The sequence below is a fragment of the Opisthorchis viverrini genome (assembly GCF_000715545.1).
Source record: "Opisthorchis viverrini unplaced genomic scaffold opera_v5_3, whole genome shotgun sequence".
Taxonomy (NCBI): domain Eukaryota; kingdom Metazoa; phylum Platyhelminthes; class Trematoda; order Opisthorchiida; family Opisthorchiidae; genus Opisthorchis; species Opisthorchis viverrini.
Window position 1 is genome coordinate 126,996 of NW_008751659.1, and position 25,067 is coordinate 152,062.

A 25,067-nucleotide genomic window follows, 5' to 3' on the forward strand; every position below is an offset into this window, starting at 1 on the left:
TCAGACATGGCCCAGTCGCGCCCTCAATGGCGCTCGTGCATCCAAGCTATTGCCTTCAATGCATAACTCCTTTTCCAACCCCCCCCCACTTGACAGCCCACTGACAGTGCTGGGTTTATGCACCAATTTACCAGCTCGCGCGTGCAATGCGCAGCTACCTCCCCCCTCCCCCCAAATCATCGGCGAACGAAACTGCGGCAGCTACAGCTACTATACGACGAGTACGCGGTTCTTACAGCTGACAATGATGATGGTTCTCCAATCACAGCCAAAACTTATCCATGAGTGTGGTAGCCATGTATTTGGCAATGTAATCCGGGGAAACTATTCGACGATTTCTGCTTCATTGAGGAACGTATGCCTCGGGGAACGAGATAGCTTTAAGAGACCGATTTCAATCCAACTCAGGAGGATGTGGTGAAGTAGTCTTAGCTGGGGTAAATGGTCTCTATTCCGAAGCCTGTTGAATGCGAAGCTTATTGCTCTGTGTAACTCATTCCATTGTCGCTTGTCGTGTGAGAGGTAGTCCGCATCCAGTTAATAACTGTGGTGTATACATCCTATCAGGTAAACCCAGTGCTGTTGTCTGCATCCAACCTGTGGCTGTATCTGCAATGACTGATAAACGATTCCCTTGAGGCCGCTAGCCGCACCATGTACGTCGGATGCTATGACAACGTCACTTCTCCCGTATCGTACTGCACTGTGATGACAAGCTAAATGAATCTACTATATCTTTGGAGTCTTTTGGCACTTGATCAGGTGGGTGGGTAGCACATATTTCCGAACACGAAGTATTCGTATTCATGAAGCTCACTGTTTCATATGAGAGGGATTTAAGGTCCGTCACGTCGATCGTTTGACGGCACCAGCGAGTGGGTGCTGTGAAAATATAGTGATGAGTGCTGGATTATGTGCGCTTATGTTCCCTCCTACTGCTTTGACATATTTGCTGTTTCACTGTTGTTTTCTCGATTTTCGTTTTTTTGACGGCAGCAAGCCTAGTGCCTATAGGTCGGACACCAACGTCATCTTATCCTGTGACTATGAAAGGTGAACCTAAAATTCTGATGATAGATGATTTACGCCACCCTGTTTTCGCCCATCTGTACTGTTTTTCTGTTCCCTCTGTCACTGACGAATGATCATTAATGGAATGTTATACGGAAATAACTGTTTTCGGAGTCTGAGGCGTTATCGCATCACACGACGATCTCATGTTCATTCTTTTTGCAGGTCTATGATGTCTCTATTTTCACTGGATGGCTCTGTTTAATTCCGGTTGCAAGCCTTGCATTACACGTTTCCACCATCGGTCTGAAAATGTCTCATCCTTTAGTTGCGGCGGCCTCTGGAATCATCGTACGCGCCATAGAATTGGAAAAACAAAATAAACTCACAGAAAGCTTGGTATGTTTTCAGGAAGGGATCGGCATACTAATCAAGGCTCTACGGTCTCTTTCGAGTAACGATGGTACGCTGCATTTTTTACTATTTAATCAATAACTTGACCACCAGACAGCAATCTAAAGAGCCATTTGAGGCAAAAGGTGACAGACTATATGGATAAGGCGGAGAAACTAAAAGATTCGATCAAACGTGAAACCGCTAGTAATTCTGAATGCGTCAGTTTAAAGCTGAGTAGAGGGCAATTATCATGAGCAGATGACGATCTCCGAAGGGAGCACTGGTTATGGTTATCAACGTATATTCGGTCGGTTCTTGAACGAGGGGACTATACAAGAAGTGTGGGTAGAAGATCCGTACATTCGGTCGAGTTTCCAGGTATGCCGTTTTTGTTCTCATCCCTGATTTTCAACCACGCGGTTGCTTTTAGATAGAAAACTTTTCACATTTTTGTGAGATTCTTGTCCGATCAGAGTCACCTATACGAAATGTACACTTATTAACTGGAGTAGATACACAGGTAAATGAAAACTAACTTATTTATGCTGGGTGTTCGAAAACAATGTGGGACTTTGTTTTCTAATTCGACTTGTGTGTCTTAGATAGGCATTGCGTGGACGACGGTCGTTGGGCTTGTGGCCCTGGCGATCAAACAGAAAATCATGAGAAACGCTTAGGTGGTTCTTCCACAGATGTCTTCTCTAGCTCCACAGATAACGGTGTGAGATAGCTCAGTTCTTCAAGCGCGACGCCACTGACCGGAAGGCCCATAGTTTGAAGCCAACCATGGCTTTTCAACTGCTTCTGTTTAGATTTGGGCCAGCTGTTAGTACCTCAGTCCTTGCGCTTGCTTCGAGTTGTATAGCGACTAAGCACTCAGAGGGCACCTCAGCCTAACGAATCGGACGTTTTCCAACGGTCCGTAAACCTCTCACTTCAGAGAGTAAGGCGTAAAAACATTGTTGCTATCGAAATAGCATTTGAGCGCTTTTCATTGGTTTGGTTGTTTGTTTTCGACTACATTTGGTCTACTCAGGAAGCAAAGCGACAAAGACGCGTATCTCATGGACAACTATAATTGGTTGGCCAGGTTTTCAAAGATTGTATTTATATACCCCCTAAAGAACCACAGATCATTTTCAGTAAAAATGTCAAATGTGATCAGTGGATAGAGGTATGACACACAGTCTGCCCACCGTGCGCGTTGCGAGTACGTGGCAGTTTCTCCCTTAAACCTTGGACGTTCACCACTAATTTTCGGCCGGGCTTTTGAGGTGGAAATTTTTGGTTTAGAACTCTAACCGTTCCGCTCTCTGGGTTTGCCCCCCCCCCGAAGCACACAGACCATTATGATGGCAAAACAAGGAGAGGTGGACCACTATGACAGCGAGAATAGACTCGGATGGTCGGGGTCCCATAGCCAGTTTTTTAAGTGCTTCCAAATTGATTATGCAAGAGCTACCCTGGTTTCCCTGATCAAGGGAAGATGGCAATGCCAACGGATCTGTTCAAGCCTCCAACAAACCGTGCGGCGTATTTCGCAAACGTGGCCCACGCCACCTAATTAGACGCAAGTATGTGTGTAGTGTGTTTTTACAAGTCACCGAATTTCCGCAAGAAGTCAAGCTGAGGAATCCGTGATTGATTGTACAGTTCGGTTTAGTTAAGCAGCCTTAAATTATGTACCGCTGGCTCGTAGGTTCCAGTGGGGGAGCAGTGAAGTAATAGCAGTGCATTGGAGGCGATGGTATACTCCGTCATTTGGTGTCGAATCAGTCTAGTTGTCTGATGGAGCGGGAAACTGGACAGTTGTGACTGTTCCAGGGAGCAATGCCTCAGTAGGATCTTGTTTTTACTAAAATGACTGACAAGAACTTTCACCGATTTAGCATACTTGGATCCTCTTTTCCTTAAGCGAGCTTTTCGACCGTAAAGTTCTTGCCTATTTTCAGAACAATGCAAATCCTTCTCAATCGTTCCCTACAGAACCCGGATGAGCAGCTGAAAAAATTTCAACTGTTGAAGTCCGACTTATGGCAACATCGTGTTGTTTTCGATTGGGTATTTTCGGATACCTTGCATGATCGAGAGATTCGGTGAGTCATCACTATTCAAGTCCATACAGGAGAAATGATCTGCTTCACCAATCTTCACACAGTCATTTGTCGGTTGTTTGGTTTACAAATTTGAGACACGTCGCATCCCATGGTCTAAAATGCAGGTCACATTTTTTCAAACTGGAGACTAGCCGCGATTCAAAGTTCTATTCTTCAGTGGGCGAGATGGTCCAAGTGGTCAGAGCGCGAATTTACTGAATCCGACCTCCGCCATTCGACTTCCCCTGTCTAGGCTTGGGCAACCTGGCAGTATCCCAGCCCTCGTGCATGACAGCTAGGCACCGGAAGGGTGCTACAGCTGAACGCTTCTTCTTCGGTTGATCATAGATGGTTTTGGGATGTGAGTTTTGGCTGTTTGTTTCAAGTGGCCAAATCGGCGGAGCTAGTTTTGCATCAGACTGTATTCTACTGTAACGCTGTCCTTTAAAGAAATTTTATGTTCGGGATTTGGTTTTTCCAACTGACCTGAGAGGGTTTATGCAGGTGAAATCGATCAGGAACATAAACACGCCAACCATTATAGTGTACAGGTTTCGCTGACGTAAAGTGATCAAAGTGGCAAAACAACCCGGTGTATTACAATTATTGAACCTATGTGCCACTGACGACCGTTGCGGATGCGTCCTCAAAACAGCCAAATGCTGGCAAATATTGGCATTTGCAGTTCGTGCGTCCAGTTCACTACCAGCCGTTCAGCTTGTGGATAATGTACTTCCAAGATAGCAGAGATCCGTACAATGTGTGATCTCAGGACCACTTAATGTTATATCTGCTGATTCGTCAATCTGTGGTATCTGCTGCTGACCCGCTCCAGTGCCTAGTGTCGGAGAGAAAAGACTCACAGAAGGGAACACAACAGCTGTATTCCGAACAAGCGAGTGAGTGAGAGAGCAAAAGTTACAACGGCCCCACGCTGTTTAAAGGGGACTTTCTGACATTGATCCAGGCTGTCTGATAGGCGTTAGTGATCACCCATCAACATCGATCGTGCCTCTGTGAAAAGCCCGAACGCTGATCACATTCGGCCGTACTTCTGTGGCCGCAAGAACACTCATCAGGTCTTGCTGAATTGATTGAATGATTGATTGGCCTGGATGCTTGCCGGCTTTCCAGTCGAGTTTTTGGTGGAGCAGTAGGTTCCCGGCGTTCTGAAGTTGCTTTCAGGAATCTGACCTTCCTGATACTTAACTTGTGTTTTATTTTGAGTTCCCAGTGCAGGCCGACCATAATCAACCGTTTTTTGAATATTTATAATTAAGCCAAAGCGAAACACCACTGACCGGACCCTCATAGTTAGCCACCGCAATTCTGTTTCGCGGTGCGATAACAAGGAGCGGTTGTCTGCAAACGGAAGCCTATGGATATTGGACTTGCGCAGAAGTATTTTGACCGGAAAAAGCATCAACTTGAACAAATAACAATCAACCGGTGCTGCATTGCCATACCACTTTCGCATTGGCGGAACTCCTCTGCAAATACGGTCCTTACATAGAGGCCGACCAGGGCTTATGCAAGAACACTCTCATGTTGATTTCGAACTCGGCTGAAATAGTTTCGACTGAAGTTTTATCCAACGTGAAAAGCTTTGGTGAGGCTTACCAATTCGTCCGCAGAACCAAACTTTCATAGGATGATCAACTGTTGACTGAGTCAAAGGCCTTGGTTTTGGGTAGATGGGGCTAGTGACGGTCCTGCAAAATGTGATGTGGCGTGAATTTTTGGTCAACGCAACCTCCTTCTGAAGAGCAGTCTTAACTTCGCTTAATATGATAATCTCAGATCTTTAAAATGGTAAGGTGGCCGAGATTCTGGTTGCTGATAACTCAATAGTTTTCACACAGATTTTTGTTTTTTTTTGGATGTGTGGACTGGTGTATAACTATCCCAATCAACCATACCCATCCAGGCGGCCCACACTGAGGGAATGAGTTTATGAAGAGGTCCGGTTATCGCCGAGAAACGGGCTTCGTATGCTGCCACCGGTATACAGTCACCTGAGGCCCTTTCTTCTGTTTATTTCTATTAATTCTTGTGGGTTGGAACGCCACGGTTTGATACTAAAGTTATCCTTTTCTTTGGTAGGTAGTTGGCTACCAAGGAGGTCTTCGAGCTACCTCCAGAATACAGTGTGTTTTGTAAGTGATGTGATAATCGTTGGGATACCACATGAGAACCTGCTTCCTAGGATGACAATTATCAGTAACAAACAAAAAAGGGGATCATTCTTTCATCATTTTTGCAGCGTTGCCAATGCTACATGCAGCGTGGCGTAGTCTGGTGCACCACTCTTCGCTGTCTAATTATTGGCAGCCATCAGGATATCGCGGACGGGCTTACTACTCACCACTTCTGGCTCATCCTAGAAAATGTTCTTGATAGAACTATTCGATGGGCAACTGAGAGCATGGGAGCAGATTCATTAGAGAGCCTGTGAAGCGAGTTATCGCAATCCGACATGCTACTGGTCACGAGAGAACGTAGTGTCATGTATGTGGTCTTAGTAGCAAGAGAAACACCGTACACACCTCATTTGCCATTTTGGGTTAGTATGGTGCAGTTAGTAGCATTTCCGCACTTGTAATAAGCTTTACTTTAAGCCGCAACCAGGAATCCATGTCACTGATTTGTAGGAAATATCAACCTGATGGCTAAATAGGTAAATGTCATGGTTGGGATATTGCCAGGGCGCCTAAACCTAGACAGGACGATTAGGGTCCTCAACCAAAGCCCTTGACTCAAAAGCCTAACCGCAATGCAGCGGTGTTGGGCTGGAAATATAAGTACATTATCACAGATGTCTCAACCCCCAACTTGGAGGGCTTTTAATATAACTAAAATAGGTTTCGCGTGGTCTCGCCCCGGACGTTAAGAGAAGTATAAGCATTCCAGCAACCTTTGTGCAGCGCATTTTTGGAATTGAGTAGAGAGGAGTTCAGTTCAGTTCATTTTCACAATGGTGAATCGTACCGTAGTTCTGATGGTTGGAGCTCCTGGCATCAGGTAGTGCAACGCAAAGGGAGCATAGAAAAGCATTTTAAAAAGCAAAATAAAATGAGCGGCGGGGTAATGCTTAAGAACAAGAAGATAGATAACATCGTCACTGCTTGCGTGACTGCCATGTCGGTGAGTACCTCCAAACACTGATGTAGTTGGTTTCGGATAGTCCGGTCCCACAGATGACATGCACCGGGAAAGCCAAAGCCCTTTGTTATCTTCATGTTTCGTCCCAGGTCATTCGTCATGCACTTTGTAATAACTTCCAGTCGGAATATGCTTCAACAAACAGGGCATGGTGAGATGATCACCTCGTATGAGGTGCCAACGGTCGAGCCAGCCTAGTTCGTGTAGTCGGATCAACTCGTCGATCGGTCGGTCGGTTGGTTTGTTACCGAAAATTATCCGTCGCATCTCAGCATTGCGAATTCGGTGTTCTCATGATACATGTACTATGCTTCGAAGGCACCTGTGTCCACAGACAACCAGTCTTCTTTTGTCTTCAACACAGGGACTAGGCTTCATGGCCATAAAGGGACAATGGACGCACTGCTGTGTTCTAGATTCTACTTTTCACCGACGAGTCAGTGTTAGGTGGACCCCAGAGGTGTCTAGGGTGAAGGAAAGCAGCGTTGGCTTTAGTGATTTTAACATTCACTTCGTTTGCATTGCTGCCAATTCACATTATATGACTTCAGCCCCTTTGTAGTTCTGATGGCAGGACCAACTTTGGTGATTGCAACGTAAGGGGGAAGGAAGCAAGTCTTCCGTTTTTATCACCCTGAAAGCTGTGCCAGACCGGAGTACATTGCTTACTGAGGGTGATGTAGCATGCTCGTGGCCTTTTAATTGGGATATTGTCGTGATCTATTATGCGAATGTGAGTGCACAACTTCTCCATTGTTCACGAAGCTCATGTTGAGCCTTTATACCGCCATTTTCAACAGGGAGGAACCGTTAAACAGGTGGGTGGTCCCACTTGTTCTGGCGTTCATTCTGGCTTTTACAGATGCGACTCAAAGGGCAGCAATATTTCGTGGTTTCTAGTGACCCATGCATCGTTCGTAGGGGTATTTGATTGTACCATCTGCCGACCGATAGTCCATATTCTGGTGGCATGTGCAAACTTTTTGGCAAAATATCGCTAGTGACGTCGTGGTATCGTTTAGTCCTTGTGTCTTTTTCAGGAGAATTTCGAGAATTTCGAATCAGTTTGTACCAGAACACTCTTGCTCCATTAACGGCAGTATTACACCATGGTTCACACTAGTCTACCACCGTTACGTGAATGTCAGCTGGAACAAGATGTACTTACCCTCTTTGTCTGGTCAGTGCTCTCCTCTTCCAGACCACCAAAGCTAATACAGCGGCTAAAGCAGATGTATTTTCCCACTTAATCGACTGACCGTTTTTGAGAGTGAGGTATGGTGTCGATCCAACCCAAAGTACTTTACTCCTTGCTAGTGCGTTTTACGTACCAAGTGGCTTCGCACGCTAGTTGATGTTATTTAGGGTATGGATCTTTATAGGATCTGATTCATGATCTGATTCATACCTGTATGGTAACCGTACGAAGTTTCTCTGAACAATTCAACTCTGCTACTAGTTAGTGAATAATTGGCAGAAAGTGAATTGTCTTTCATGAATTCATAATATACCAAGCCGACCACAAAACCTATTGAGTATATCAGCTTTTTGGAATCCACCAATGGTGCTGTGTTTCCGTGTCCTTATTAACTCTTGCACCCTAAACCGTTTCCGGGTACTTAGAACGCCCATTTTTTGCACTTTCCTCGCAGATTTGACAACGGGTGGATTGTAAAAATCGGACGTGGTCTCGATTACATACGTCGTCCTGCGCACAAATTTTGTGGTCTTGGTGTTCATGACTACGATTTCCGTCCATGTGCTGCCACAACTGTGGACATTTTTCACCGCTCAAGTTTACGCGTAGAAAAGGATCCCAATCGCTAGATTCCTCATGCTACTTTGGATGTTCAGATCTGTCTTTTGTAATAGAATCTTTTTATTTGAAAAAGCTCATTGTATTTATATGAATATTCTCGTAGGGCTTTTGTTCGGGGACTGTGCCTGTAGCCTCTGACTCAAAAGTTTGACCCAAGAGGCAGCTGACAGCATGGCTTTTTTTGGGGACCCTGCCCGGAGCCGATGACTCAGTAATCTGACCTACTCGGATGCAGGAGTTTAGCCCAACCTGGGGGCGCAGGGAATAAGGCATTACTGTCTCATTCCTGATGCGGCTGCGCACAGAAGGTACCTTTTGGGCAGCATTGGGCTCTTTGGTTTTACAAGTGTTTTGACCGTATTGGATAATGCGCCGGCGATCACGGTCAACCGTTGGGCGATCGGAGTGTGCTGTTTTCAGGGCAGACTTTCTAACCCGTCTTTCCTCGAGGGAAGACAGCATCGCTGCTTCCATAAATGTGGACATACCGGTCGCCTGGGGGAAACACTTTACTGCCTTCATACTCCTGTCGCAGAGGACAGTACAACCTTACCCCCAGACCGTCTCGTAGCACGATTACTCGTCGTACAGGGTCTCGCTCCTCTTTGTCTGACTGGTTCCCTTGGGCCTTCCTGGCGTGGTTGCACCTTGTGGAACAACGTTCCATCCAGTGTAGCCCGCGGGATCGTTGCAGCACTGAAGCCCGACCACCACGTCAAGGTGGCAGCTTTAGGTCAGGGGGCGCCATGTCATCCCTAAGTGTGATTTAATCACTACTGATCAGCTTCTGCCTGATAGTATATCACTGTTTGGAAGGTCGCGCATCCGAATCTTTCTGGAGATTCTTGAGGTGTACACCACTGACTACACTAGACACGAATGAAACAGCTGTACGGAACTCAGGTTGCCTTCACCGGTGGGCTGAATTGCGGAGTGAAGCAAGTGGTTTTTTTCCAAATGAAGGCAAACTGACAAAACCGCTTAACTCCTGAGGTGGTTTAAAGTGTTCTTAAACAAGTCGCTGGACAAAGCTGGAATTTGCTAGGACCATCAGTCGTACCAAGTTGGCCTCCGTGGAGTCAGGCTTTCTAGCTAATCCTCATCCTTCGGTCGTGAGCAGTGCTGAAATGACACAACATCGACGATACTTTATATGTGCAAATGCCAATTATTGCTCTTTGTCATTCATTGTTTCAGCCCCTGTGTTCCACTACATGTAATCACGGTCCAATTGATCAGTTCGCTTTCCAACTGCAGTGAAAACGAACAAGCGAGTTTTTAATGAGTTCCCATCCTGCGTTCAATGAATGAGGCGGAATACGTAGGTTTCATTCACGTTCTACCACGGTTTCACGGTTTCGTTTAGATTCCCATATCCGACTCAGACTCGGACTCGTCACTAAGTGATGATGTAAGGGTATGCCTTGTCAGCTTACCCATATTTCCACCTTCCAGAATGATTTTAAGCACTCCAGAAAGGAAGTCGACAATGATTATGAACAGAATAAAACAACCAACACCACTATTGGAGAGGACTCTGAGGTTTGTATACTCAACCTTATCTGTTCCAAGTACTTTATTCTGGCTCTAGAACTGTCCAATTTGCTTTGAACCCTGGACTTCAACTGGGCCACACAAATTGTGTTGTCTTCGCTGCGGCCATCTCTTTGGACATTCGTATGGTTTTTTCATTATCCTTGTGACACTTTGTGATCCATTTAGTTGCGTTTTGAGATGGATTAGATCACAAGGAAAACAAGGACGATGTCCTCAGTGCAACTCACGGGCATGCGTTAAGGATATCCGCTATATTTACACCAGGAATTTGCGAGTGAGTGTAAATGGGACTTTAAAGACATCACCTGCTTAGTGTTGAAGTTTGCTTTGGTATTTCGCTTAAGACCGATTGTAATCTCAGTCGGTTTGACGTGTAATTCGAACAATCTTGGCCAAGTCTCACTTTACCATCTAACTCTGGGTCCTTTCAAGGTCCTAGACACGTCAGAGCGTGACCGAGCACTTGCTGATTTGGCTATCGAACGGGCTGCACGGCGCAAAGCAGAACAAGATTCGGCCGAGTACAGGGCAAAATACCAGTTGCTCCAAGTGGAACTCAATCAACTCCGAGACGAATTCCATTCTGTGCGTGCTATTTCTCAGATCCTTGGACGCAATCCTGTCCCTACAAAACCAGCGACACAAGCATCGAGGCAAGTTCTCATGTGGATTACCTTTTCGGGGATATTTAGTGTGAACGTTAGGAAGGAATAATACACAGCTCGTTTCTCTAATGCCAGTCGCTGGTTCTCATACTGTTAAGTCTGTTCCGCAACTCTACTTAGTGATGCATCCTCATCAATGGTTTTCTGTGAAATTGTAGGAGGGCTTTCAACTTCCTTCATCTATGCTATTTAAATTTAACAAGAAGGAAAAAAACGCAGCATGTAACCAACGCGGGGATAAAACGAGTATGTAGTTTGAGTGAGTGGTCATTGCTAACACACGACTGAAGACTTGAGCCTCGCACAGAGCCGTGCTATCGAGCAACGTTTGTTTGTCCGCGATAACAGATTTTAGGTCACATAACTCTTGAGCTCGAATCCTAATTAACTCTTTCCGAAAAGTTCGGCAACTGTCTTTATAACGTATCCATGGTCCAATATTGCTTTCCAGGATAGAAGAAATCGCCTACTGTAGAAGCATCCTCGTAATGATTTTTATTATCTTGTTTACTAATTGCATCCATCATCATCATAAGCATGGCATCAGTGTTCAACAGTGATGCTTCGCTTCCGTACAACCATGATTTATTTGAAAGCCTTATTGTGGGGGAAAGGACAAAGGTGGATGAAGAATGGACCTAGTGCCAGCTTATTGGAATTATTCCGAGGTGCCTACATCTCCAGGCACTTATTCAGACAATCTGGATAGAAACTGACAACAGGAACGCCAGACATCGGTTAGCATCCATAACTTACAGCGTCTCCAACCGGGGGGGGGGTTCTCGGGGTCCCCATCCCGGAAGGCTAGTAGCACCAACAGCACCCAAACGTTTCGTAATCTCCTTCATACCCCTCTTCCAGATCAAGGGTTCGCCACCTCTGCTTCCGCCACTCTGAGTTGGGTATAGAAAATACAACTCTCTTCGGCAAACGATAGTTCTGCATTCACAGCACATATCTCAACCAACGCATTTTCTGGTGCTGGACACATTCTTCAATGGAAGTACCTGTTGCATGACCGAAAACCCGCTTTCTACTTGCCTCTTTACGGATTCGCCGACACTAACCCACACGAACTACGGTTCTGAGGCAACGATTGTCGAACACCTGAAAACGTCTCAGTTCCGCTGCTCGAACAGGCCAATTCTCACCTCCATACAGAAAAATAGCCTGCACTGTAGCCTGATACACAAGTCCCTATAGATTCAGGAACATACCACTTTGACGCCATAGGTGTCTCGAATTAGCCAACGCGATCTGAGACTCGTGTGTTGCCCTCTCTGTCGCACTACAATCAGAACTAATACACTTTCCAAGATACGTAAAGCGCTCCACATTTTCGAATGTCTCTCTCTGGATTTAAGTTGCATGTTTAGTGGCTGGATGTCCACGAGCATGACCTACACTCTGTGGGTGCAAAGTGCACACCAAAGGAGGGGATTACTTTGGTTAGTTCATCCAAAAAAAAACACGAGAACGATGTCGTCTACATATTTCAGATCGAAAAGGTTTCCGTCACAGGCTATTTGAATACCGGGGTTTTGAAGGTTTTCCATCGTTCGCCTCATTATTTCATGAACTACGAAATTAAATGGGAATAGAAACTGAGCACCACTTTGGAGAACTCTCCACATATTCCCACACATCCGGAAGTCTGAGATTACAAGGAACTTACTATGTTCACAAACTTCCAGGGCATTCCTTCATAGGGAGGCGTGTTAAGGAGAACAGACCGGTCACCCTAGTTGAATGTGGCGTAATTGGATCCGGAGTGTGATCATTATAAAGTGTGGAAGCCCACAAACCTGTGGTTCGTGACTACTTACTTTTTTCGTGTCTCCGCCTGTCTTAAGGGCGATTACACTGGCTTGACCAGGTATTTTTGAAAGCAACCTCTTCTTCCAACTACCAAAATCCACTGACAGTTTAGTACAGGGTTCCATCCGACTCGGGCCTTTCAGGTGTCGTATCATTTTGAAGCAATTTTTCTCCGCCTAGTCTTTCATGTTAGAATAAAAGTATCCTTATTACTACGTGAGCACAATGTATTTGCTCATGCGGCTTTCGTAATCGCTCATTATTTTTTCGATTGTCCATTTTATTGATTCTACACTTTGTGAAGTAAATGCATATGAGGTCTTTTCTGAAAAGAACCCCAGATTTGACAATACGTCAAAGTTGTGGTAACTCGCGTGCGTTGGTTGGTTGTTAATCAAATTGCTGTTGATGTGTTCTCTGAGCTTGGCAGTTCGCTTGCAGACGGTCCGTTACCGAACGAGAAAACATCACCGTTCGGGAACGAAATGTTTTCAAGAAAAATGCTAGATTTGGCGAACAAACCAACAGTTAGCTGACCATCAACCAACTTCTGATTTATTGTGATCGTATTTTAAGTCTCCTGGCTGAAGACTAGCCAAACGGATCAATTATTCCCACAATATAGAGATTCCAACTATGCTTTTGCCGCTTAAGTACCATTTCCTCGTATTATCGTTTTAGTTTGGAACAGACGCAAACGTCTGCCTATCGTGGTCAGTATGAGTTGATGAAGAGCATTTTGCTTTCAAATGTGAGTTGGTAATTTTTCCAGCTGTTTCTGGATATCCGTCTGCGTGTATTTTGGAAACCGTCTACGTCATTAGTTTTACAATGTGTCACGATACCCCCCTTCCAGTTGAAAAGCAACCGAATGCGTTCGTGTTGGTCAATCGCTCATTTCATTTTTGGTAACGTGTGATGCAGAACAGGAGGAACTTGTTGATGGGTGAAATGCATGCATATCAAAATGGGTCAGATAAACACCGGAAAGCATTGTGGACTAAGTGGTCACACAAACCTATCATAACATGGGACCACTGCTTCCTCTTGGGACCCCACAACTCACTGGCGTTTCTCCTGAGTCTACTTGGATTCACACATGTTCCATCAGTTTCAGGTTTTACTCAATTTAGTTCGCGTTGATGCCTTAATGTGTCCATTTTCCTACCCTTTCAGACTGGAAATTGCCGCGTGATGGCCTCTTGTGACTATCTCAATGCTTTGTGTGTTTCACAACCGTCGAGCAATCCCATTTTCAGGGGCTTCGGTATTCGCAAGGTAATCGAGTTTCTTGTCCTATACTTATTGATGTCCAGCAGTTAAGCGGTGTGTTTCTCTAAACTGCCATAAGAATCTCTGCTAACGGATTCACTGTGATCGCCAATTCTAGTTTTGCCTTTAGTGCATACTTGCTCGATATATGAAGTTTTCGTGTGGTGCGTAAACTCAAACTGTCAGCAATTCGATTTGGAGATGCCGACGGTTACCCATCCCCCAGCACACGTAGCAATTGTACCAGGGCTGTTATCCTACCTCCCATGTGCAAATGAATGATGAGGTTTTGAGGTAGCTGTTGCTTTCTAATCACCGATACACCACCGTCCATCTAATCCGCCCGTATGCATTCTCGGTATATCCAACCTTCTTACGAATCTCAGTAATATTTGTGAGCATACGAACTCGCACCAGACAGATTGTGGCGTTATGTGGATTTTTGCGGAGTGTTTTAACCACCATTAACTTTGTTCCACAAGCTGCTTGCCGATCCTTTGTCCATAGCTACTTGGAATCGTGAAACATACGAGGACAAGAATTTTCCTGTTATCCTACCCGCTGCTCGCACCTTTCTTGCACTTCACAGATTAACACGATTGACCAGCGTCCTTTGAAGTATATACATTTGCATGGGCAACCGATCCGAGATGTTTCTTTCCATCCAGATGCCCAGGACGGTATCCTAATATCAGCGAGCTTGGACAAAACCCTACGACTCACTAGCCTGTTGACGGACCAGGTAGGTCAATTGCACAGTGAGGAGCCTCACGTGACCTGATGTCCTCCAATTCTTTAACTAAAACTAAAGACTGCGGGGCTTACACATGAGCCACTTGGGTTTATTTGTTCATGAATTCAAACGACTATCGTCTGTACCCCTCTTTCACGGCGTTTGAAAGTTATGAAACTCATTATTGATTGTTACGTAAGCTTGGTTGGACATAGGTTGTCTTACGAAGCCTCTCGGTCCCTTGATAGAAACATTCCCAATTTATTTTTCGCCAAACTCTTGGCTATATTATCCTAAAAAAGTATGAGGCCAGTTAATTACCTGAAATCATAGCGAAGAATCCCTCAAAATAGGTGAGTACTAGGGATATTTTGGGTGCAAAAATGCTCTATTCGGTTATGGATCTGTCAAACCGAATTTCGTACAGCTCAATATTTCCTGGTCATCTGTGAATAACTTCCATTTGGTAAGCCTTGGTTATCGGAAGTTACTAGGCAATGGCTTTTATTTCTCCATAAATTCGCAGGTATTCTCGAATGAAGAATAATGGTTGTCGGTTAGTGTAACGATGAATCTCATAAGTGCGTGAGTGGGTCCCTATACTAATCGAAACATGGATAGCCAATCTTTAGGAGTTAATTTCGAATTATTACAGTTCTCTTCCGTTTGTGACCAAGCGTCTTTGGTTTTTCGGCTACTGGTCATTATCTTTGAACCGTTGTCATTTGCTCATTTTCCATTGCTCCAAGTACTTTTGAGGCAGTCCATTCTCACCCCTGGTTGATTAAACCTGCAAGCAGCTTTGCTCACTGTCGTGAATTTTGTTGGTGGCTACAATTGTCGTATTATGGAAGGATCATGTCAAGCAAGTGACCAGAATTGATGGCTTTTGCGATGGACCGTACCATTGGAACACACTTTAAGTGAAAGCGGTTTCACAGTACAAATCGGGAACTGACCTGTCCATGCAGTACCTACCCATAACTCTGCTAATAAATGCCTACTTGCTTGTTGACAAGTAGTGTAATTATCGCTCAAATTCCACTAAATTGGTTCGGACCATGCTGCCTGAATTTCTCCTGGTTCTGTTTGGTTTTTAGGTTGTTCAGACTTACCAGTGCCCATCTCCTGTCTGGAGTTGCTGTTGGGCCTCTCCTAATCCTCATCGCCTCTTTGCCGGCTGTTCAAACGGTACCGTGCAGGTGTTTGACATTCGTGTCACTTCTGGTCCTCTTATCACGTTGTCAATCCCGGATAATTTTTCCCCGGTGATAGGACTCCAGTATGTCCCACAAAGCGACAGTCATACACTTTGTCCCGGTGGTGGTCTTCTGGTTGGACAGCTATCAAAGGTACTGTCGTATTGTCGATATTGTGCCCCTAGTACTGTGCATTATTTTCACCACTAACATGCTATACTTCGGCTTATACCATGGCGCTGTTTGTTTGTCGTACTGGGGCTCTCCTTTGTGCTATTAACTCAAGCTACACATACTGAAATGTTTTCATTCATTCAGATAACGTTCATGTCAGAAGAGCCAGATACCACTATTTCTCCAAATGTTCCAACCGTGGAGGCTGCTACCGAGGTGGTCGATAACCAGTCCAACATTTCGGTCACTGAGGGCCGAGTATCTCCAGATCTGTTTAGGACGAATTCTAATCCACCCATACCCCCGGTGCTTCAGTCCACTCCAACCTATTCTTCCTACGGATTGCCACTCGAAGGAAGTCTGGTCTCACTTAGCCTGGTACCAGACAGTCGGCATTTCCTTGCGTCGTACCGACCTTCTCATCGACTTCCTCGTGTTCGTCATGTATTGGCTGAACTACTGCGTGAGGAAACACCGTCATCTTCGGAAATCCCAGGCGACCGCCTTTCGTATACATGCCGGGAAGTGCACAATTTATGGGCCGGAGATCGAATGAAGATGCTTACTCGTGCCCGGCTATTCAAAACTTCCGCGGCAGATAATAGTGAGTTAGAATGATTCACAACAGGTTTTTGTCCCTAGCTGATGAGGGTATTAGTCCGTTAGTTGCCGTATCTTCAGTTGATCTTCAAAGGGAAGGAAATGTTTGGAAAGGTTAGTTGCACAATATTCTTTCAGCACACCTAGGAATGTAGTGATCTGTCTTACACTAAGCTCTGCGGAAGTGTGCACTCATCTTTATTCGTTGGACCTTTAGTAACAGGGTTGCTTTGCGTCAGCGGATCCTCTGTGACATCCGGAATAATCATCCCCTGCTCTTGCTGTAAAACTTGGCCCCAAAGAATTGGGCTGCACCCTCAAGCCCCGAATAACCTACTCTCGGTACTGTCCTATGGTTTTAAAAATAGTGCATAATCTAAAATGGTGATAGAGTATACAAACGACAGATTGGGTTACAATTTATACTGTAATGTGTCAGCTCTTTCTGGACACTGCAACGCTTCTTTCTTCCATTACATCTTAAAATTCTACGAGTACAGGGTTCCATTAGATGATTCCACATCACTCTCTTGTGACGATCTTTTACAGTGCTCTGATGCGGTCGTATTGTTTAAACTATATCAGTGGAGAAGCAGTACACTGGAGCTCATTGGTAGTACACATTCCCAGTCGTATCGAGGTTTGACTTCTCTTCATATAAAATACAAACTCACGTGCTGCCCACACCACGCCCACTTGAATTATGCCTTCAGGACAGGTAGACATGCTTTCTTTTGGACCCTATGTATAGTCTTTGTATTTATCTACGTACAGTCATATCTATTCTGTCTATGACGATTGGCTTTCTACCTCCCGGGACTTCGTTGTCAGTTAGAGTTGACGAACGCTTCAAGCATGTCGGACATATGCCTACATATGAGTTGTTGCATTACCAGTCGCATTTATCTTGTCCGCAGCACTCCCATTTGAATGATCACCGTCCTTAGCGAAATACACTCATTTGCAAACCTATTTGGTTTTGTGAGGGACTCACCCGGAATCCGGCTGAGCCTTCGTTTACGATGTTTTTAATCAACTGAATTTGCTGCACCAGGCCGCTTCGTGTTTCATTCGGAACGATATTCGAGATATCGCAATACATTTATAGGTAATACACTATCCATAATTTTGTGGGAAACTCTTCGGCAGCCCATGACCGGTTTCTCTCTTCTAGGGGCTCATCAGATAGGCGCAGTCCATGAGTTTCCGTCAACATTATGTTCTACTTGAACCCCAAAAAGAGCGAAACCGGTCGTGGGCGCGACCTTATGAGTAGTGCATTACGAACCCCGTCCTGTTTTGATGCCGGTGATGAAAGGGACCCCCTAGATCCGAGTTTCGTTCTTATCAAATTTGTGTCACTCAGTGCCTTCAATCCGGTTCCTAGTCCATGAATAAAACAATGTTCCTTTTCCGGTGAATTTTTCTAACTTACAAGGATAACGTTAAAATCTAACAGGAGCCTCCGCACAGCTGAACCTGTGAACGTGTTCCTTCATCCTGATTGGTACCCGCCAAATCGTTTAGAACTCTTTATTTTTCTCTTTGTTTATTTCATCAAACTACTCTGCCCTTCAACGAAAACCTTTTTTCATTGACCTAGCATTGTTGGCGGTTGCCGGCTGTGAAAATGCCGGTGGTGTATTGGTTTGGCGTTGCGATACAGGGATGCGAATACAAACCATACAACCCCCAGACACGACCGCCGAGAACCCATTAATTGATATCTGTCCCTATTCAACCACAAGCCCCGCTATCGGTTTCTCCGATCGGCCTATGCTAGCCCTACTCAGCGAACGGACATTACATTTATACCGATGGATAACCACTGACAGTTGATTTTATTGAATTGCATGTACATAAGATGTGTCGTATTCTAGCATTGTATAAATTACTACTTTCTGTATTACTTTGGTCACGTACATCAGAACCGTTCATTATCTCTTCTGTGGCTTACCCGCACATGTCCCTTGGGAATGAATTGAGAAAAAGTCAGCGTGCAGTGATCCGTTCTCCGACCCCCTTCAGGGCCCTTTTACAAGACGCACCAAGTCTATCACCCTACGTTTAGCTGTCGGTGGGAATTTCGTTGGCAATCCCATTATCTTCTAGTTAGATGGTCTGTTATGGCTTACTGCTTTTTGTGTACGCTTTGGTCACCATACCATGCATCATAACAGCGCCCGTATAAGTAAATTGGTACCGTGGTTTCTAGTGATTCGCGGCAGTTTCAGACACTCAAAACAGGTGAGAAGTTTCTTCAGCGTTCACTTTCAGAAATTGCACAGTTCGAAAACGGATTCAGCCCACCTTGTGAAAGAAAGCTGTAGGGAACCAAATATGAAGTGTGGTGAAACAACACTGGCGCATCCATATATACAAAGTCTTCGAACGGACCGCTGCCGTCGGTCATATGAGGATGTGAAAAGTTCATATAATCTATCAGGAGGGCCCCCGGTGAATGATTTAAGGTTCAAACAACTGCATGCACTTACTGAGCACGTGACACTTTCTCCAGTGATTGAATTTTGCCAACTTTTTGAAAAGAGAATTTCAACGTAGCTCACACTTTCCTTTCTCCATACACTAGGCAACATACATGACTCTTCAGTTTCTGAACAGCATCGATTCATTCTGGCACAGGATATTTGGCAACACTGTTGAATTATGTGAACCCGTGGAAGTCGTGTGGATTACTGACGGTTTGATTTAGGCGGTTTCCGTTGTCTGTTGCTATCGATTTCTCCTCCATTGTGCAACTGCGATAAATAGGGTTGGTGAAAGCCTCTTGTGCCTAATGACATTACTAGGGAAACGAATCTCAGATTATCTTTGTAATGTACTACTCATAAGGGTGCTGAAAACCCGTCGACAGCCCACGACCGGTTTCGCCCTTCTTGGGGCTCATCAGGTAGGCACAGTCCCCTGGTTTCCGTCAACCTTATGTTCTACTTGAAACCAAATTGCACGAAATTAGCGAATATACACTCATTTGCAAACTAATTTGGTTTTTGCGAGAGACTCACCTGGAACCCAGCTGAATCTCTCGTTTGTGATGTTCTCAGGCAACTGAATGTGCTGCACCAGGCCGCCTCATGTTTCAGTCGCTACGCCATTCGAGACATTACTAGAGACCGAAACGGATCTCAGATTAGTTCACTCATCTCTCCGTACATTTTTCCGAATGAAGCGTTAGCGTAACTACAACCTATTTACTCATGGTGACCTTGGAGCCCGCAGCAGTCACGTAGGGATGTGTGCCCATTATTGTTTAAACTAGAGGTACCGAACTGCTTACGCGTTGACGTCAAAGAATTTTAACTGTAGAAGGACTATTTCCTAAACCGAAAGAATAAGTTTGTAAGGTAAATTACATTTGAAAAAATAATCAATAATTTGCTTCTTGTGGCTGTATCTTCCTTAAGTCTAGTAATTTCACTGGTATCGGGGCTCGAACTAACGCCATGCAGATAGAATCTTCAGTGTTTGGTACATTTTTGAATGTTTCGGCTAAACGTCGTATAGCGGATTCGGGTCAGTTTGTTCACCTAGATTTCGAAAGCAGCAATCTGGTATGTCTTGGGAGGAGACGAAAAACTGGTGTGCCTTTTTCAGCTACTCTATCCAATGGAAACAACTTGAGACACTTATATGCCCATTGCTGGTCATCTACGCGTGGTGAATGTCAGCTTGGATGTCTCAATACTACTGTCCAAATGTGAAGCAATGTAAGACACGTCGGCTTTTCAAAAGTGACTATTCAAAACTAAATCTCACATCGGTACGGTTTACATAGGGCGATGAGCATCGACCAACATTGCCTTCACAATGACATCAGTAGTTAATCAGTTTGCAGGGCATGGACCGATAAATAATTTCTGTACTGCGTAGACCAATCGGTTCTCCTAAGTTCTGGACAATTTTCTTTCTGGTCGTATGAGGTTCGCTTTTTCGATTTCAGGTGATCTCATGACAATCTCGTCAAGTCACGGCTATGATAAAAATGTGTGATTTACGAGCACAACTATTCCTTAAGTAGTTTCTATCTAAATGGCACTCTGAATGCAAGGAATTTTAGGAGTCAATTTTTCCGACACAACTTCTTGCTCACTTGAACTGGGAATACCTGACATCTATGGAGGAAGGCTCAAACGAGTGGCTGAAAGTGCAATCCACAACATCGACCTCGTTGTGCTCTAGTGCTTTAGCAAAATGGACTAAGTTATAGTCTTCCCAGGTTAATCAAGGCAGCCCTATTGATTGCCCGTGCTTGTTTGTTTCACTTAGTGTTTTTAGGAGCAGTCCCCCCCACAGTTTTCGACGGTTTGTCATGGGAAATTCGAGAATTTCGCCTTCTGAAATTAGGGTGTAGGCTTAGGCTTCCTAATTCCTCACGGTTGTGTGAAAAAAGTTACTGCATAGCTCAAAGTATTCTTGTGACTTATGTACATGGGGCTCATTTCAGTTTTATTTTGTGGTCAACTAGGTTTCTTTTCAATCCCTCCTGCTGTCTTACAACACATGCATAAGGTTCGATTTATCTTCCGACTCATAGTATGAGTCATCAGCGGTCATGTCTTTGTGAAGCCCATCCACATTTCTACGAATAACTCACCCGTTTTGATCAGGTATAGAATTTCTCTCCTATCCAAGGTGTTGTGGCTTTGAAGTCGAAATAAATCTAGGTACATGGTTTTCTGACTTCTTTCATATTGCTTTTAAAGTATACCTGGATAAGTTTCGGTTGTTTACAATTGGAAATTTCTTTCGTCAGAAGTTGCGAAAAGTCCTGGCGAAAAACAATTTTGTGCTTGTCAATTTTCCGTTAATTAAAGAACAAAGCGCTTATTGTAATGCGTGTTCCAAAAGTGCATACACCAGTCGGCAAAAATGCAGCTAGTTGGGCAACCACTGGTATTCGCTTGGAGACGGGCTGAACACGTTGGGGACGACGCTGTAACCAGTCGTGTACCTTACCGTTTCTGGTGAGGACCTGACGTTATTCTGTCACACCAGGCAGCGTGCACCTTAAACTTACGGTCATTGGTACGTGTTATTGCAGCTGTATCGTACGATGCAATCGATTGTCTTACCCCATGTTACTGTACAGTCTGTTTGTGCGCAGTCTAACTGCACCCGTTCGTTTAATACCGGAAAATTGTAGGCTAGCAAGCCAATGCAGTGTAAAGTAACTGGGTTGTCCACGTAGTTGAGCCCCACCGTCATACTTCTGAGACCGACTATATCCAGTGTTGAATCGGGATGTCTAGGTTGTGAATCATTCCGTGTGATGTTCCAACGCAGTCATCTACACCTACGAGTTAAATGGGTGTTGTGCCCCGCAGTTTAACTGTCACTTCGTCTCATCGGTTGACGGTTTGCTAGGACCAAAACGAGACCGTCGGTGTTTGAGAATCAAAGAAATTAATGTAAAATGTTTGATACATTTAAAAGCATAGCAATGGACAGTAAGGCAACAGTTACGCGAGTTGGTGAAAAATCTTGAAATGTGACCTTAAGTCCTATGAAGAGCGAGTTTTGAAAAGGCAAGATCTTGAATATTCAAACACCATACCATTAACGCAGCTATAAAGTGCCGAATGCCTGGTGGCCATATTAGGCTTTACCTCATGTTGATTTTGTCAGAACACTACCTTAAGTGGGAGAGAGTAATAAGACGGTACAATGGAAAGGTTTACCGTTTCGAGCAATCACCAACAGCTTTGGCCTAGAAGCGTAAACTGTCTGGCCTGCGGGCTCTCAGTGTGGCAACGTGGTTGGTTTCCTGAATGCCAGACTGTGTCCAGGGGATATAACGCCGGTTAGCTATCCGCATGCCTTTGTTCGGTACCTCCAACTTCCACCTGACGGATCTTAATGAGGGAAAAGCGTTAATGTGAAAGAGTTTCTCAGGACCCGACATAACCTTGACTGGAACATCCTGTTCGATTCCAAGTCTGTTTTAGTCCTGAGGAGGAAATGTGAGGATCGATGATTAACTGGACACAACATTCTGATTGTTTCTCAGTAGTTTACCACGCTGAGGAAGGAACGGATTTTCTGTTGCTGTCGCCTTTTGGCATACAGTGTAATGATGCATCGGGCGGTTACATTCCGGGAGTTCTCGTTCCTCCGTCTGCCAGAGTAGGTTTCCAAAGTGTGAGTTGTTTGAAGACCAAATAAGATTAGTCACCACCTTATTGTTGACTTCTCAGTGGAAAACACTGAATCCCTCGTAGGTGCGACGACCTGGAGTATGAAAAGGAAGAACTGATTTCGAAAGCTTACGACACTATTTACATAAAATTAAGCAGAATCATACGGAACACATCCATTGTCCATGTTGTTAGGTTCAACAGGAAGTGAGCGAGCCTTTACAGTGCAACCTCAAAGTCCACACGCGAGGTAATGGCGAGCTGAATGGGGTGATGACTGTGGTTGCCCTAGCACTGATCGCGGCTCAGTGGTGGTGCTACAATACGAGTGTTGGGGAAGGACACGTCAGAACCTGACGAGTAGATGGACCCAGTACGGGACTTGGTATGTAGGTGTAGTGAAACAAATATACACGAAAGAATACCGGTGTCGGGTGCGAAGGCCGTGACAAGGAAAAACAATGGAATTCATGCTCCCACCACTCTCGTTTGAACAGTCGACCTACCGTCCCAGCGTAAGTATTCTAATAAGTCCACATCAAAGGGTGGAAGCACACAGAGTAGGTGGATAAAGGGGGAAGTTATCAGGCTATCAAGTTGGGTTCAATCATCAGTGCTTATTGTCTGGCGACACTCCTCATTTGGCCACATGTGAATTACATGAAATCAAAAAAGACACGAGAAGAGAGAACCCTGAGGAAATCAGTCATTAGGCACTGATTTTACAAACAAGTAGGGGAAGCATTTTCCCAGAACCACGGTATTATTAAAAAATCAGAGCGTGAATTCCGTTGAGTATGGGGCATCACTGATTGGGGCCACCCTTGCACCTATGGTTTAATCTACGGGGCTAAATTATTTAGTTGTCTCTAATTACAGTCACCAGCTGAGTTCAGTGGTGGCTTCCAGACTGCCCACATCAGCTCACCCACGTTGTTATAACATTGAGTTTATATAGGGTTAGAGGGCACACAGACGGTTCCCTGTATAGATCGTTATTCTCCACTCCAATTAAAGTCACTTTGTAATGAAAAATTGAGGTGCACCCATGTTGGGAACCATCAGCAGTGAGAAACTCACTAATCTTAAGGGGAATTCGAACCCGCGACCTCTTGGCTAGTATCTGAACACTTCACCGCGTGGCCACGAGCTGAACACCAATGTGATTAAGTTGAAAATGTACAGGATGAGAGTTACTTATTCTTCAGCCTACACATGATTCCCGAGTTACTTATACCACGGTCGACCCAGCAGCTGTAGTTGAATGTGAAGACTCACAGTACCCTCTTGTGCATAGTGACAGGTGGACAAAAAAAACATTATTTGACAAACGTATGTCCAGCGCGTCATAGTTAATCCACCTGTTACTGTATCCATCCAACGCCGAGTTGCACCACTGCGCATAGTGAAGGTGGACAAAAAAAACATTATTTGACAAACGTATGTCCAGCGCGTCATAGTTAATCCACCTGTTACTGTATCCATCCAACGCCGAGTTGCACCGCTGCTACAACAGGACCGATAAGTTGATACTGAAAGTTGACATGACCAGCCAAAACTAGCCCGAACAGAGGTGTTTTATCTACTGCACCAATGTACGTTTTTGTGCGAGGGCTGGGACCAAAACTTCCCAAAGTAGGCGTCAGCACAGAATTTGCGTGGGTTTCAATGTATGAAATTGCATTCCATTAGGTTATTTGAATATTAGCGTAAGCATTCAGTCCTGAGAAATCCGTCCGAATTTACTGTTCTCTGTGATCGTGTTTTTCTCTTTCATACAAAACATACTAACAATCTCAGGGAACTCATCAAGAGAGTTTACACAAAATGTGCGAACACTGTAGAGCGGTTGATAACAAGGCGAAATTCGTTGTATCCGCTTTTCAAATAACATCAAAGAATGGTTATGGTGCACTTGATCCTGGTATCTACTATTCTGAGTTTGGGGTGCCGAAAATGATTCTAGGACTGATGTCGCTTGCACGTACAGTGAAAATCCGCCGCGGGGATTTGGTTTGACTAAAACCTATTTCGTTGCTCCTTTGAGATGTCGTAATGGGAATGATAGTAAAAGGCCTCTTCAAAGTCAGTGTAGAACGAATCTTGAATGACTGGGGAGCAGTACTGTAGACTTTTCAACACAGTAACCCCCTATCGAGGGAATATTTCCTAAGCAGAAGCGACTGCTGTAACCAACCCTAGTTGATTGCAACATTTCGTAGTGACTATGAAAGTTGAGCACCTTTTTGTTGCCCTTGTGTTTGACGTCAGCATGTTGATCTGATCAACAGTTTTGAATAATTCATAATCTCGTTTCGAAGCTGAAAAAGTTTTAGAGGAAGAATAGTATGAGAGGAAAATACACAAGTAATCGATCTTCCTTGCCTAAAGCTAGCTCGACTTATGCTGG

The 25,067-nt window shown here is 44.7% G+C and overlaps 3 protein-coding genes across 3 annotated transcripts in view; 2 read left to right on the forward strand and 1 right to left on the reverse strand.

Annotated features, from left to right (window-relative positions):
• Nucleotides 1-8,530, forward strand: part of T265_00283 (hypothetical protein) — a gene marked incomplete at both ends in the record, with an annotated part of 26,379 nt that extends 17,849 nt beyond the window's left edge. The window contains 3 exons of the mRNA XM_009164028.1: nt 1,838-1,927; nt 3,394-3,503; nt 8,318-8,530. Coding sequence (XP_009162292.1) covers nt 1,838-1,927; nt 3,394-3,503; nt 8,318-8,492 — 375 coding nt within the window. The remainder of the gene's footprint in view (nt 1-1,837; nt 1,928-3,393; nt 3,504-8,317) is intronic.
• A 1,248-nt stretch (nt 8,531-9,778) lies between these two features.
• Nucleotides 9,779-18,424, forward strand: T265_12502 (hypothetical protein; the record flags this gene model as incomplete). The annotated part of the gene is made up of 12 exons (XM_009164138.1): nt 9,779-9,805; nt 9,851-9,901; nt 9,940-10,026; nt 10,076-10,161; nt 10,207-10,315; nt 10,474-10,662; nt 13,216-13,275; nt 13,701-13,802; nt 14,386-14,538; nt 15,630-15,881; nt 16,047-16,506; nt 18,106-18,424. The coding sequence occupies 12 exons, from the start codon at nt 9,788-9,790 to the stop codon at nt 18,339-18,341; spliced, it is 1,803 nt and encodes a 600-aa protein (XP_009162402.1).
• A 4,289-nt stretch (nt 18,425-22,713) lies between these two features.
• T265_00285 (hypothetical protein) overlaps nt 22,714-25,067 on the reverse strand; it is a gene marked incomplete at both ends in the record, with an annotated part of 149,090 nt that continues 146,736 nt past the window's right edge. Inside the window, one exon of the mRNA XM_009164030.1 lies at nt 22,714-22,751. Within this exon, the coding sequence (XP_009162294.1) occupies nt 22,714-22,751 (38 nt within the window). The remainder of the gene's footprint in view (nt 22,752-25,067) is intronic.